This window comes from Aquila chrysaetos, chromosome 3 (assembly GCF_900496995.4).
Source record: "Aquila chrysaetos chrysaetos chromosome 3, bAquChr1.4, whole genome shotgun sequence".
NCBI lineage: Eukaryota > Metazoa > Chordata > Aves > Accipitriformes > Accipitridae > Aquila > Aquila chrysaetos.
The window spans coordinates 4,116,263-4,131,958 of NC_044006.1; the positions used below are offsets into that span (position 1 = coordinate 4,116,263).

Genomic DNA, 15,696 nt, shown 5'->3' on the forward strand with positions numbered 1-15,696 from the left:
ACAAGTGAGAAGATCCTTTGCTGCTGCTGTTAATACTTTTAATCGAAATGAAGGTCACAAAGTACGTTACAGAACTATATAGACAGAAGAATGCTATGCATATAGCTAATTCTAGAGTAAGGGAAAGACTGCATGGATGACTGTCATTGCAAGTATACCGCAACAAGGTAAATTAAAACCTCAGCAAAGGACCAAAATGCCCAACACACCCTTTCTGAAGTTCTCACTGGGCAGAACCCATGCAGACTGAAGTATGCAGAACAGTTCATCTATTCTGGAAAGATAAAGAGCTGAAATCCCTTAGAAATTCCCCTCAGAAGTCCCACATCCTCCTGACCTCTGCTACATAGTGATCATCTCAAAAATGGTTTCTGAGAACATGGGTTTTATACTAATTTCCTTTGAAAAAACTAGAAATACAACCTTCTTTCCTTCATTCCTTGAGAGGTTGCCCCAGCTGAAGTACGGAACAGAAGACCAGGAACTGGGAAATCAACTATTTAAGGTCATTATGCTCAATTCATCTTAATAAACATGTTTTCACCTCAGCAATTAATTCTCTGAGTGCCATCACTATGCACCAGTAAAGTGCCTTTCAATCACAGTTGGTAAATAGGAAAAATTTCTAATCAGTATTAGTCACTCACAACTGTGGCATGACAAGTTATCAAATCAGCAGGTAATACAACAGAAGAATTGCCTCCTCCACACCAAAGCAACACAAAACACAAATTTTAGTTAGCCTAAATCTCACTTGTACAACCATCTCTGAAGAGGTATTTGTGTGCTGACAGGATATAGCAAACTGCCTTAGAAAAACAGAAATATTAACTAAAGACAAGAACATACATATTTTCTGAGAAAATCTGAACAAGTTCCTTCTTTATTCAATTACATTTGTTACCCTCTGCAGTTATTTTCTCCATTAATATAAAAGCACTCAGGCTTTGCTAGCACGAAAGTGGGAATATAGATTTTTTTAGCTTGAATATTCACTAAAAGCAAATTTCCAACTGTGCACTCATTCATCAAGCGACCTGGTTAGTTAAATGTATTATTGGTTTTGTTCCAGACTAAATACATTAGGAAATTAACTTCTGATAATTCTGTAAGCACAAACTTAATTTAGTCTTAATATACAATTCTAGAACTGTTCTGTGTTGATCAGTTTCATAAGCCAGTTCAATAGATTTAATAAGCATTAAACCCCCCCCTATCTTTAGAACATTTAATTAGTGATAATTTACATGAATTAGTAGCACCAGTTAATAAACTGTACCTGTTTCACGTGGCAATTTTTGTTATCCATCTACAAATCAAGTTTTATTTACTGTGAAAAAAAATCCTGAATGCTTGCAAAAAAAACCTAGGAAAGAACCGAGTTGGCTCACAGAAAGCTCCTAAACACTAAAACGGACTGCAATACCGTGAAGAGGGTAAAATGGATACTGGAGGGTTTTGTGGAGGGCAGATGTGAGGCAGCATGCTGAACTGGGCATCTCTTCAGTGAGTCGTGTATTTCTGTGCTTCTCTGCACACCCTCGGTGAAGTATTTGGAAGCTACAAATGCAAATACGACATATATGGTTAGCTGTAAGTTACGCTTGTACAAGGCACCTAGAAAAAAAAAAGTAGTGTTACAGGACTAGCACTACACTAAATTTTTTCCAAATTCCAGGTCCTCTGGCTCACCACAGAATTTCTATGTGACTGTGTAAGTCACTGGGATCCAAATCCGGACAGATACTTAAATTCAAAATTTCTAAAAGTCCGTGGGACTTAGGCTTTTCCCAGCTTGGCTAGATTTGGACCTCAGTCTCCTGTGATTCAGTTTCTATCAGTGGAAGAAGGTTAATAATCACTCTCAAACATAAGGTATTGTAATACTAAAAAAAAAAAAAAAAAAAAAAAAACGATATAAAACACATGAAATTTTCATCCTCAAAGCCATTTTCCTAATGGTCATAAATTAGTTAATGAAGCTAAAAAATTTCAGTTAATATAGAAACAGAGATGAGTTAGCTTACCAAAATAAAACACACTTTTTACATCTATAGTTGCAGGGGCCTTAAGGACCTTGCACAGCTAGCATGGGACTTAACCCATGGCATAGATGGGCAAGCTTCAAAACCACAACTTCTGGCATTGAAGTTACTAAATGTTACCAGTTTCTGTTTTTCTAGACAGAGCTCACTGTCCCAGTAATTGTTGATTTAAACTACTGTTTTAAACTTCCATTACATGTCTGGCGTGGGGGTGGATAAGTGAAGAAAATAAACATTTTCTAAAATAATGCAGTAAAAAAAATGTTGATTTAATATGGTGACCTTTTACCAGGTTGTTTTTTAAATGTGATAAATGTGTGTCCTGTCTGGACAAGGCAAACTAGCTGCCCAAACTCATCTTCCTGATTTCTAACAGAGGAAAACAACAGGAAATGAATAGCCACAAAACCGTATGATTTCATGAATAAGATAATCAAAATATGGATACTTCATCCGTAATATCACAGATGTCTTCTTGACAACCAGTGTTTTAGCAATTACGTTGCCTCATGCAAATATTTTTCTTCACAAGCATTTTCCACTTTTAGTGGAAGATTAATTTATCTAGATTTAGACAGTGAATAGCTAACGTCTATCAATGGTTGATTAGTGCGTGTACAAAGGATGTACTGGGTGGGGATTCACATGTCTTTGGAAAACAGTGATGTTCCAATCTCAATGGTAATTAAGCAGAGGAACCAAATGTCAAGATTCAAATGAGAAATTTGTAAAACTATGACCAAGCTTTTCCATATGCTAAAATCGATCCCAAACCATAGATGTTTTCTAAAATATTGACTCTTACCTACACATTAATTGACTATCGATTTCTCCAGTTACAAAGACAAAAAGGCACCCACTGAGGATCTGAATAACAAAAGATAATTCGTTCTGCAGCTAGTTTTTAGTCCTGCTTTTCAATCAGTGCTAATAAGTCTGGATCTAAATGCATTTCTAAAGCATGCATTTTAAAAGGTGATTTAGTCTGTATAAAACATCTTCAGCACATGAGAATAAGCACAGAGCTCTTCATTTTTTGTGCCTTATTTTACCCAATAACCATGACACAAAATAACAGCACTTGAGTATACCGCAATGCTACATTCAGGTTAAAAAAATAAACCAACCTGAGCCTGGGTCACCACTGCATTATGCCAGAGTGACTCCAATTAAAATTAATGGAATGTTACCAGAATAAAATGGATTATAACAAAGTACCCAGCCAGACCCATTACCTCTTACTGAAATTGAGCATGCAGACACGACTTAGTTATTAAACCATAACTATATGGTTTAGTAGTATGGCTAATCTTTTGTCTTCACTCATCGTTCAGGAAATACATATATAATACACAAATACTTCCACCTTGGTGATGTAACAGTATAGCAATAAGCAAAGAATAGAGCTTAACCAAGGAATGCACATTTTGAGGCATCAAAGCGATATTTCATACAAACAAGGGCAGAGAAAAAAATACCCCAAAACTGTGGATAAGAAATCAGACGCTCTTAAGGCCTCCTCGGACAATTCTATTTCAATCAGGAAAGAGGAGATGAAAAATTACTCTCAGTGGGAAAATGAAAGACAAACACAATCTCAATATTAAAACAAGGTTGATAAAAATCTCCCTGCCTTTGTTCTACCAGCTATGTATTATGTCTCAGAAAAATGGGCACATACCACATAATAAATTTCAGAACTGCATAGAGAAAAATCGAGACTGCAGCCTGAAGGTAGCTTTGTTCTATTATCAAGAGTTGCAAAATCATCCCTTACCATTATTGGCACACATATATAACCTCCCCTCCAAGTATCTGTAACTTCAGTATTTCCAGACCTCTGCGGTGCAGGCACAATTAATCCCTATTTAACAAGATGGGGAAACTTATTAATGGGGAACAGCACTGGAAAATGCAGTATGGAAGACAAACAGAAGAAAACAAAGCTGTTCTTTAAAGGCCAGGCACACACCAATATTGGGATGAAGTTTAGCAATATCAGGATGACATTTTAATTCATATCAAAGCCATTTTCACAATGGTGATGAACTTCATTATTAATGGAAGCGGTCCAAAACCAAAATATAACTTTCACAGGAACGAAAGGGTTGTAGACCTGTTGAAGAGATGCTGAGCTCCAAACTTATCTGTTCTCCCTACACACACTGTACAATGTACTACCTCTCCCAAAAAGCCTCATGTCTCATAACTTGTATGCAAGACAACAATCTCCAGATTATGGGCTACAGTGTCCCCCAAAATAAGAGCTCCCAAAGTAAAGGTAATCTTGCTATTAGTAAAAATCCATTTTTACACAACGATATTCATAGAAAGATTAAGTCAAAGCATGTCTTCATTGTCGTTTAATTTCTATGGCAGAGTTAACAGTTCAAACAACATGTTAGCATTCCAGCAGCCTGTCTGCTCCCTATTTATGCTCCACCTGCCATTCAATTAATAACTCATTAAGTTGCACACCTGCAAGACACCTAACCTCTGGTCCCAACATTAACCTTACATCACAGGTGTCAGCCAACGAGCCCAGTTAGCAATATCCTGTGGAAGAAAAGACAGCAAAGTTGTTAGATTGGTGTTCTGTATCCAGTAGCTTGTACAAACATGTGCAACGGTCCTGTTCTACTAGCAGTAGCACCTCTGGTTCATAGCCATTCCTGTAATTCTGTAGTTTGAATCAGTATTTAAAAACAACAGGTTACGAGTTTTTAAACATGCTCAAGTACCTATTCACTTACCACAAATTTACTTAAAAATCACTACGAAGAGGCTTAATGAATACACATACAATAGTGAAAGAAGCTTCCCTTGCGATGGAAGAAGAAACCAAGTGAGATCTGACACTTCTGGCAGCCTTCACTTTTCATTGCATTTGAGCAACTGGTGCCCTACCGCTACTTTAATACCACAGCTCTAAGCATACTTATTATCAACATGAATACAGGCAGACTTTACATAGCATCTGGCGTCATGTCCTGCATCTCCTGCCCCGTGCTGAGACCCTGATCAGTGCTGTCTTCACAACCTCCCCAGTACTGGCAGCAGGGTGGAGGCAGGCCTTGCTCTCCTCCCAGAATGGTGCTGCAGCAGAGCAGAACCACTGAGTACAAGTTCAGCGAGGGTCTCAGTTTTACTGCTGTTAGTTCAATTCATTGCAAACGCATTCCGATTCACCTTAAAAAATATTATGTAATACCAAAAAAAGTGCTTTACAAAACCATATAAGTAAAGCAGGTTGCAAAATATACTATGCTTAAACACACCGATTCAAGGTTTTACTTAATGTACCGCAACGAGTCTTCAATATCCATGTTTTAAAAGTGTGGTCCTTTTTAATGCTTGTTTTTACATTAACGTTTCATTTTCTTTTTCTGTTCAATTGATACCACCTACATTTTCCAAGAACTTACAAAGGGGGACAGGATTGCAAATAACTATAAAAAAACCACCACAATTAGCACTAAAATACTGTTGTAATCATGTATTAAAAAAATGTATTAAAAAGATGAGTACTAGAACTGTAAAGTGCTAAACAAAATTATGGCTCAAGCTTCTCTAGGAAATACTAAATAGACTGGACTTCAATTCACATTAAAATGAGCTTATTGTCAGGATGACAAAGAAAATCCCCCATTTCTTCCCTCTTGTCAACTTGAAAAGCAAGGACAACATCAAAGGTTTCAGCAGAGGAAAGCAAAAGCTAGTTAAGGAAAGTCATGCAGAAGCAAGCCACCAAAACCTTTCCAAAACCTAAACCAAAACAAGCCCGCCCACCTCAACCTTGGCCAAAAAAACAAGTGGGAAGAAGTCCTATAGCACATCATTCTTCTCTGAAACAATTCATCATTCTCTCTCTTAACCTGGTCATTTTTCCTTCTCTGTTCCTAGACACAAAACAAGTTTCCTTTGTAAATACCCTATTTTCAGCAGAACCAGAGGTTACTCCTCAGTTCTGTACCTCATAATTAGAATGGGATGCAAGTGGATAATAACTAGATACTGAAGAAGCACTCCAGAGAAATGTGACCCAAGCTATTAACTCTGTGTTGTGCTGAGCAGCACACAGCCACTCCTCTTGTTTGGCATTAGCACAGTAACCTCTAACATGGGGTTACTTCATTTGGTATAGATGTATATTGAGGACAGTGAATTCAAGCTCCTACAAACAGTTGTTCCAACACTAAAGCTGGGGCTATTCGACACTTTTCATCGATAGATGGAGTATGTGCTCCTTCCTGTAAAGCCTCTTTGAACCCCGTACACATGTGGTTAGGAACCTGGTACTGTCACCTCAGAATAGGCGGCTGAAATGTTGAGAAGGAAGAAACCAATTATATGATCAATAGGACATTCTGTTAAGCTATCTAGCACCCTGCTGTGCTTTTTGCACATCAGTACACAAAAAACTCTCCACTCTAAGAGCTGATGTTCCATGAGCACTAGGAACTAAGGATGAAAGCTCCTGTGAGTACAGAGGCTTTTAAAACAGCCTCTGTCATTCTCAAAGACTGCCAAACGCTACAACACAGTCAGAGAACACAAAGTATTTGTAGGTATCGAACGTTCTGCAAAGAAGTTGCACTGGCTTTTTTGTTCAGGCAATCTTTTCCCAGTTTTATTAAATGTGGCTGAAAAACATGTAGCAATAGAAGGAAAAACAACAGCAAAGCCTAAAAATGCTGCACAAAACCAAACAGAAGGACAGAACTGAATATTAACTTTTACCTAACTCAGTTTGGTAAATCCCAGGGATGAAGCACATATGAAACAAAACATGAGAGCAACTTTGGGATTTGTTTTCATTTTTTCCTATTCATATTTACACTAATATCACTGCTTATAATGCATAGATTACTTTCCACACCTGCTCACAGACAGAAATACTCAGAATGTGAATTTAGGAGAGGTAATTACCTGTTTTGCGCATATTTTTATTAAATAAATTCAGGCATTTGAGTTGACCTTGCACTTCTTCAGGAAAAAAAAACCCTGCTGCTCATGAGAAGGGGTATGCAACTTCTCTCTTATACAGGCAAAGTTAGTTCTGATTCATAATCACAGAGCTGATCCCAACACTGATACAGCAGGTCGGTGTGAGTTGAGCTTTAATTTAGAGATCAAACAAGACCGCGCCTTTCCAGCCATAGGCAGTCAGAGAAAAAAGTCCATCGTTCATGGAATCTCAGAAAGCCAGTCTTTTAAAGATGCAGCATTCAGAAGCATTAGAGTACAAGAGATGAAATCAAACAAAATGTGCAAAGTGATAGAAGCACAGAAAATTACCACATTTGCTGTAGTGTATAGAAGTAGAGGCTACAGCTGAGCAATTCCCACTACTGCTGATACAGTAGAAAATAGCCAATTTTAGTTTAAACATAATGAAATCTTTATTTGTAAGCTAACAAAGCTTAACCAAAGAAAAGTGATAGCTGCATGTTTTATAACACACCAAACTGTCCTTAAAACTTAGCTGCTGTATTTCCTGAAAAACAAAGCCAAGTTTACAAACATCGCATCTTTCTATTTTATGATGGTGCTAATGAGTTTACATTGTATTTCACTGATGTGACAAAGTATGTGCAAGGTCTGTAATTCCAGACTGCTGGTTTGGAAAGCAAAGTTAATCTGCTTTAAAAATCAAGAAACGTAAGTAAAGGCTCAAGAACAATTGTTTCTCTTGACTTCTTAACTATTTGTGTCTCAGCATTCCACAAGTCTGTTACGGTCCCTTATGAAAAAGTTTAATAATATGCTTTGATAAATTTTGACTTTTCACTATCAAGATAATAATCTTTTAGACAGAATATAACCAGAGCATACAGAAGCAGCATTTCTTTCAGTATAAGGAGAGGGCAAAGTCCCACTGTTCTAAAGGAAGATTTCTGAATTCCTAGAGAACAAAATTTAAGAACAATATCCACAAAGTGACATAGTAAAAAGAAAAGGCAAAGAACTGTATTCTTCTTTTATTTGGAATATCTAAGCCTAGGATTTCTCAGAACATTGCTTGAGATTCCTCAAGGAAACTGGAGAAGAACTCAGAAGTGAGTCTCAAATGACTGTTCCCTGGCTGGTTTATACAGCTACTTAACTGCTGCCAGCCAGCATTGAAATATAGTTAATTATTTATACTAATGAGGAAATCATTTCAATCATTAATTGCAGCTGTTTCATGCTCCCCCTCCCTAAAAATACTGAGCAGCTGTGCCTCCTCTGAGAAAAAAACCAAACAAAACAGGAGAAAATTTTAAGAGATGACTGAAAGTGGCTATGGTATAAAAACAGATAATCATGGGACCACCTTATTTTTATTTTAGAATTTTGGTAAAGTGAAAAGTGAGAAGTTACTTCACTCCGATTCAGAAAGCAAGCCAGCATCTCCTGCAGATCCTGAATTTCAGTCATTTCTACTAGATAGCGTTCTCTTACCATAATTAACTATCTAATACCAAACAAGATCCAGGTTTCCAACTGAACACCCATCATGATTACAATTTTCAAATTTTGTTGTAAAACACCGAAGACACCTCAAAGGTGAACAAACAAAAAAATCTTTGCAATGCAGCAGTCCAGAACAAATCCATGCTGTGCCCCTTGCATTTAAAAATAAACAACTTGTAAAAAACCCCCAAACCACACAGATGCAACCTAATCAAATTATGATTTTTTTTTTTTCCTCTTTCCAGTACAGTTCACAGTAGTTCTAGTTCCTACCACTTGACCGGGCTTTGCCCTCGTGATTGTTCTGTCTTCACATAAGTGTCATACAGTTCTCTCAAATGCAACAACAGTTCCTCTAGGTTGTCTCCTGTCAATGCAGACAGTGCAATGACCCGGTCATCTATCTGTTCTTTAAGGAGTGGCAGATTGATCCTGGACTGAGCAAGGTCAATCTTATTCCCGATGACAACACAAGGCCTCTCAGACAATCCTTTTTTATATTGTTCCAGTTCATATTTTAAGTCTTGCAGCTGAATCCATGGCTGAGACACAGAGAGATCCACCACATATAAGAGAAAGTGGCAGCGTTCAATATGCCTTAGGAAGGCCATCCCGAGGCCCCTGTTTTGATGAGCACCTTTTATTAGGCCAGGAATGTCAGCAACTACAATGAGAGAAATTCCACAGTGAATCCAACATATGCAACAACAAAAAAACAAACCAAAACAAAACACAAAACCCCCACCAAACCCAGTCTTTTACTGGCCAGTGCAAGTGCTTTTAAAATTACATCTCAATGCATCAATATTAAAGCATACCTCATGTTAAGTTTGGCTGTTATTATCTTTCAAACCCCCTAAATTTAGACTATTCCAGTGGAGCCAGAATACAGATTGCTAGTTTGATATTAAGGGCACATATAAATGAATGTGAAATGGGCTTTCAGTATTGTTTTGTTTGAAGTTCCTTAGAACTAGCAAGAATTCTACAGAACCACTAAACTTAGTTCTGCAGCTTTTCAAAGAATAACACAAGATGACAAAGTGCTATGAAGGTACACACAACATACTACAACTCTTACCTGCTATTTGTTCATAGTCTTGATAGTGGACAATACCAACGTGGGGATTTAGGGTTGTGAATGGGTAGGCAGCCACAGCTGGCTTTGCCCTGGAGATTGCTCTCAAAAGCGATGATTTGCCAGCATTGGGAAAGCCCACCTGGAATACAAACACTTATTAGAGCTACAGTTCCAGGTTAATCCCGATAAAAAAAAACTGTTAAGCTTTTGCAGGTGTGGCAAGGTTCTTCCAGCATGAATATAACAACATTAATTTTGCATACTTGTTCCTGAAAAGCATCCTGGTTTCCCTTTTTCTCTCCTAAACCCTGTTTTATTTATTTTTTCTCATAAACATTAAACAGATCAAACATAGAAGGGTCCCCTTAACTTTTTTGTACCATCTTAAGTATTTACTTTGTTCAGAGCCAAAAGGGTATATACCATAAGATCTCTTTTACCCTGAAACAATGTTATAACACTTTGTCCCGCACTTCCCATTTTATCTGTGTTTTCTAACTCTGATTTATTATTTTCCAAAATAATTCAGAATTGGCATTGTCCCTGATTCAGTAATATAGTTTGGCCTTTAAGTAACCAGAATGCCTACAAGTTTGGGATTTTACAGCTCTTCATAGACTCGACATCCAAGAATTAAATTGAAACTTGGTCTTCTGGAGAGAAGGCAAGAATGTAAGCAAACCTATCCCAGAAATGAAGTTACTCTGGGATATCCTACAGTTAACATATGATAGCTACATAGATGGTCAATAATCCCCAGAGGAAAGTAGATCATATCCTAAATTCTCCTATTTGCTGATGTCAGACACTCTGAATTCCTCTCAGAGTAAGTAAAGTACAGAACAGATTAATCTCAGATTTCCAAATTAGTGCCAAAAATGTGAGAAATGGACCAGTGTCCAGCTGGGCAGAGAATTAAGTATATTGATCCACCAATGCCAACTCTTTTCTTAGTCTCTAAATAAATTCACAAAATTCTACTAGACTAGACAGTTATTCTGCAGTTGTTGAACTACAGCAACAACACTTTGCAGCAAAGCATAATTTTAACAGCTTTACCAGCTGGTGTTAAAACATTTCCATACTTAAAAATGAAAACAGCTTAAGCCCTAAATTGACTTAGCATTCATATTTAAATAGTATTTTTCATTTCAGAGGATGCTAAATCTGGTACTAACAAAGTCAAATGTTTAATAACTGTAAAAAGAGAAATATAGGGATGAAATAGAAGATGATTTGAACTTTATCAATTTTATTTTTTTAAAAAACCAAGAAAACAGAAACTAATTTAGAAGAACTCTCCATGCCGTACTGTTCGTCTGCAGAATTGGCAGACAGCCTGCTGTACATCATCAGTGAGTCTGTTAATCACTGATGAATCTTGCACATTGCTTTTCTATATATAGTGTTGATTTCAGCAAAAGTAGGATGACATCAAGGAGCAAGAGAGTGACAGCTCTGCAAATCACTTTGGACACCCCTTCTACCAAGTAACAGCAAGAAAGCATCGAGTTGAATCTCTAAACAAGCAAGCCAAAAGGCTAACAAAAATGTTATCAAACATTATTTCTTCAGTCAGTCAAGTGTCGTCCTATAACGATAAGGAAGTTGAAGAACCACAGTGACACTCACCAATCCTGCATGAGCTGTTGTCTTGAGTTCCAAATGGAGGACCCTTTCCTGACCTGGCTCTCCTGGAGTAAATAATGTCGGAGCTCGGTTTTCATTGGAAAGAAAAAAGCGATTACCTTTCCCTCCGGCTCCTCCATAAGCTGCAACATACTCTTCACCATGTTGAGTGAGGTCAGCCACAACTTTCCCATCCTCCTTAACCAATGTACCTACAGGGACCTTAAAGTGAAGAGAGATGCAAGCATTACACTGAAGCTCAAAGTCTGCAGCAGAACTGTCTTCAGCAGATCCTTTACCAGCTGATTTCAGAGTTGTTGAAAATCATTCCTCCATATTCTCCAGCTGGGCTATCCAAAAAGAGAACATGAGGCTCACTTTCTGGACCCAAACAGCACTGTCAGACATTTACAGTTCATTAAAATGTTAACAGTACTATAACCCTCTTTCTCGCCTTTTATGCAAAGAAGCCTAAGCATAGTAGTGAGCCAAGAAACATATTGTAGGTGTGCACCAAAACAGAAATGTTGAAGAAAAAAAAAGTAGGAAAGAAAAAAGTCTGCTCCTATTTAAAAAGTTCTGTGTTGTGATTGCTCTAGGCATATGACCCCTAAAAGTAAAGCAAATCAGAACTGTATTTGTTTTGGCCAGATGTACCTTCCACAGAAGTCTAATTTTTATAAACAATATAAAGCAGCTTGATCTGCCTGTGTGCCGTCCAGCCCTGTCTCAGCAGAGACAGCACACAAGGCTCCCTGAAAAAACACATGTGAGATTTTCTCACAATAAGGTCATCCAGCTTGAAAATCAGCAATGCTAATACAAAGCTGACACACTAGCATGCAACCCTAATTTACTCACTTTAACATACACGTATGCACCATTAGCTCCGTAACAGTTTTTGCGTCCTCCTCTCTCTCCACGAAAACCCTGATAGAAGGGGAGGACTGAAGCAAGTGATTTCATTTGCTGGTCAGCTGTAAAGCAAAATACACGTATTTTAAACACATTGTTTTAGTAGAAGAGGCAAAGAAGAGCAACCTCTTGACTGTTCTTTCCCTTTTTGAATATTGCATGAATGCATATCCTACTTACTGTCTCAACAATAACCTATCAGGGAAGACTAATATTAATGTAAGTTGTGATGAAGTTTAACTACTTTTACTTATCTGCTTAAGTTTATTAACTCTGCACTTTACTAAGTGGTCGTTCCAAAATCAACCATTACAAAATAATCTGGAAAATTCATTTGCTAGATGAGCAGATATTGCAGCAGGGGGGTGGCAGAAGCAGCTTTATCCATCTAAAGAGTAGAATTTGATCAGAACCCAGCCTTATCATAACACAGTCAGACACCAGCCACTACAATGTCTGCAAAATAGCTTGATTTTCAAAATGCTTTCTAAGGCTGTCAGTGTCATTTACATCCCTGTTACTACAGCTCAGGACAAAGCTTAAAAAGCAGACATCTTATACAGAAATAACCACTTTAACATTTTTGACATTTACAACTGCCATCTCCTACCGTACATGTAGGGTTTTTTTTGCTGGGGGGTGGGGTGTTAAGCAATAAGACAACATGAAACAGAACAGATTTAGTGAGTTTTACCTTTCAAAATGACATGACCCCCATCACCTCCATTTCCACCATCAGGACCTCCAAATATTTTTCTGGGTTCGCTATAAAAAGAATGACCCCCTCCTCCTCCTTGTCCTCCAACCACACGCACCTTCCGGTGATCCACAAAATAGCGTGTCTGTAACAAGGATGCGTTTTGTACCCTTTAAGTACAGTTTATCAGAGTCATCTTCCAAGAAGTTGATTGTTCTGCAAAACTTAGTAATATGCAGACCTGCTATTTTCAGTCGTGATGAGTTCCATTCAATGGTTAAAAAAAAAAATTTAAAAAATCAGAACTGTGCTGCTAGTCACATATCAACTAAATACAGCGTACTAAATATAATGTTAAAGAAAAATAAATCTAATTTTTCAAGTATTTTTTAAGAATCCCCTTAAAAGTACACTATGTTGATGTAACCTAATGCAGCAGCTCAGATACCAAAAGTGAAAAATTCACGTTAATGGAACTAGTAACATGAAAAGTATCCTTTTAATACAGTTATATAATGCTGACAGGTAGCTCAAGAAAGCTACCACGCTATAAGCCAAAAATCACTCAGTAACTGTGTTCATACTCATGAAAAAAAAATTAAAAAAAAAATTATATACCTGAACTTTTTACTTCTTTAAATCAAACTGAAATTTGCAAAAAAGACATAACACACATGTGGGAGGGATATTCTCATACTGATTCATGCTTTCTATACCAGGTGATGAAATTAAGGCAAACTTCAATCTTCTAACAATTAAGAAATGTATTAAAGATGACGAACAGAAAGTATTTGTAAACATAATAAGCAGAGGAAATCTTAATACATGCCACAACCAGTTGCTCAGGAGCTAAAAAAAATATAGTGTAAAGAGAATTCTAGGTCTTGACTCTATTTCTGACGTTAACTTAATATTTGACTTCTGGCGAACTATAGTGCACTATGTTTCAGCTTTTCTGTCAGCAAAACAGGTTTGATGGCATTTACCTATCTCCAGAAAGTAAGCTGAAAACCCCAAGGGAAAATATTAGAGAAGTACAGTCATATAGGCAGGTGAAATTGTTTACATATCGGGATGAAAAGAGAAAGCATGACCTTGACTGTGGTAACATTAAAATTCTGTCAATTACTAAGGGACTTCATAATGACAATGAGCAGTAAGGGTCACTTTTAATTAAATAGTCCAAATAGTATGCGAGGGAGAAAAAAATCTTATCAGTATTATGACACCAAGATAAGCAACTGAAAAAAACCCCCTAACTTTAATTATCAAAAGTTGTATTATGACCAGTGAATTCTTAAAAAGCCTCTTTCAGAAAAGTATTTGGCACCACCACACGGCGAGACGGGAAACTATTGCTTTAAATGGGAAACAGTTTATTGATCATTAGAAAACAAGATTTTCCATAGACGTGTAATTGGAAAGAGTATGAAGAAACAGTTCTAGGACCCTGCAGTTTCTCTGACATAAAACGCTGTCTGTTTGTCAGCTGACTGCTGTACAAGACTATAAAACCAGTGAGAAACAAAACGGTATTTTAGCTTTAAAGCTACGTAAGACTTTTTGCTTTCTCGACCTAGGCATGCTTTAAAGGCACACTTACCGCTACCACAACCCCTCTGAGCACCGATAATATCATGTGGCAGACTTATTTCCCCACCAGCCAGAAAGCTTACCAGATTTTAGAAAAATACTTCCTCACATCAAAAGCATCTATTTGATCACTGTGAGGAGGAAACGGCAAGGAGGAGGTAAGCTCTGTTTTCTGACGAGTGCCCGGGAGGTGACCGCCCAGCAAGGTAACTGCACTGCACACTAACAGCTGATTTACCTCAGGACTTACCAGCTTCCTTTCCGAAATGACTCTTTTTTGCCTCAGCCGCCTGTTCTTTGAGCACCTCGCGCAGGTTGTGGAGAAAGGCAGCTGCCGGCCCCCCGCCGGCAGCAGCACCGGGCTGAGGAGGAGGAAGGCCGGCCTCCAAGGTGGCCGGCCGCCCAGCACGGCCCAACACGGCGACAGCATAGCGCTGACAGCCGCCGGGACAGCCCGGCCGCCCAGCACGGCCCAGCGCGGCGGCAGCATGGCGGCGGGAGCCGCCGGGACAACCCCGGCCGGGCCGCAGCCGCGACCCGCCCCGCCGCTGGGAGCCCGCCCCGCCCAACGGCCGCTCCCCGCCGCGCGCACGCGCAGCGGCGCCGCTGTGGAGAAAGCGCGGGAAGGTGCGTTCCGCGGCCCCCGGCAGTTTCTTTCTTGCCTCCCCTCAGCCCGCGGCTTCCCCTCACACACCGACCCCCGGCCAGCCGTGCCTCACAGCGGCCGCTGCAGGGAGAGCGCCGAGTCTGGGCACCGGGCTACGCACAAAAGCCCGTGGTACTTGTTGTGTGCCAGCCGAGAATCCCCCCGGACGCAGCTCGCTCCCGTGAGGGTTAAGTTAGCCCGTGACAGCGGTCCTGCGCATCCCGGGGCTGAGCGGTGCGGCAAGGCGGCGAGAAGCCCGGGAGACCCGGGTTTGGGGTCCCTTCCCTTCAGGGGCGCGCCGAGTGTCCTGGCCGCTTCGGTCTTACCGGCGCTAGAAGTCGCTGTCCCCGCAGCGAGCCTGGGGCGGGCTGCGGCAGTTAAAGTTCCGCGTGTGCAGCTGCCGGCCGCCGGGCTGACTGTCTGACTGAGTGACAGGCTGACTGAGTGACAGGCTGACTGACTGACTGACTGACAGGCTGACTGTCTGACTGAGTGACAGGCTGACTGACTGTCTGACTGACTGACTGACAGGCTGACTGTCTGACTGGCGGGTGTCTCGGCCCCTTGAGGAGTCCTGCGCCATCAGTCAGCGTGCCACATGTCCCCTACTCCACCCTACCTGTGAGGTGAGCTG

At 39.6% G+C, this 15,696-nt stretch overlaps 1 protein-coding gene across 1 annotated transcript; it reads right to left on the reverse strand.

Annotated features, from left to right (window-relative positions):
- Nucleotides 1-7,422: 7,422 nt before the first annotated feature.
- MTG2 (mitochondrial ribosome associated GTPase 2) lies at nt 7,423-14,953 on the reverse strand. The gene is made up of 6 exons (XM_030010171.2): nt 14,667-14,953; nt 12,821-12,968; nt 12,073-12,188; nt 11,215-11,433; nt 9,583-9,721; nt 7,423-9,165 (listed from the first exon to the last, which is right to left on the reverse strand). Exons 1-6 carry the CDS (start codon nt 14,904-14,906, stop codon nt 8,771-8,773), a joined length of 1,257 nt encoding a protein of 418 aa, XP_029866031.1. The 5' UTR covers nt 14,907-14,953; the 3' UTR covers nt 7,423-8,770.
- Nucleotides 14,954-15,696: the final 743 nt, after the last annotated feature.

Bases quoted from the DNA above. Each gene is read 5' to 3' on its own strand.
- MTG2 (XM_030010171.2), bottom strand. From the start codon at position 14,906: ATGCTGCCGCCGCGCTGGGCCGTGCTGGGCGGCCGGGCTGTCCCGGCG. The intron at 12,189-12,820 runs GTAAAACTCACT...TTTGCTTTACAG, and splicing joins GGGTCATGTCATTTTGAAAG to CTGACCAGCAAATGAAATCA. The intron at 9,166-9,582 runs GTAAGAGTTGTA...CTCTCATTGTAG, and splicing joins AGACTATGAACAAATAGCAG to TTGCTGACATTCCTGGCCTA.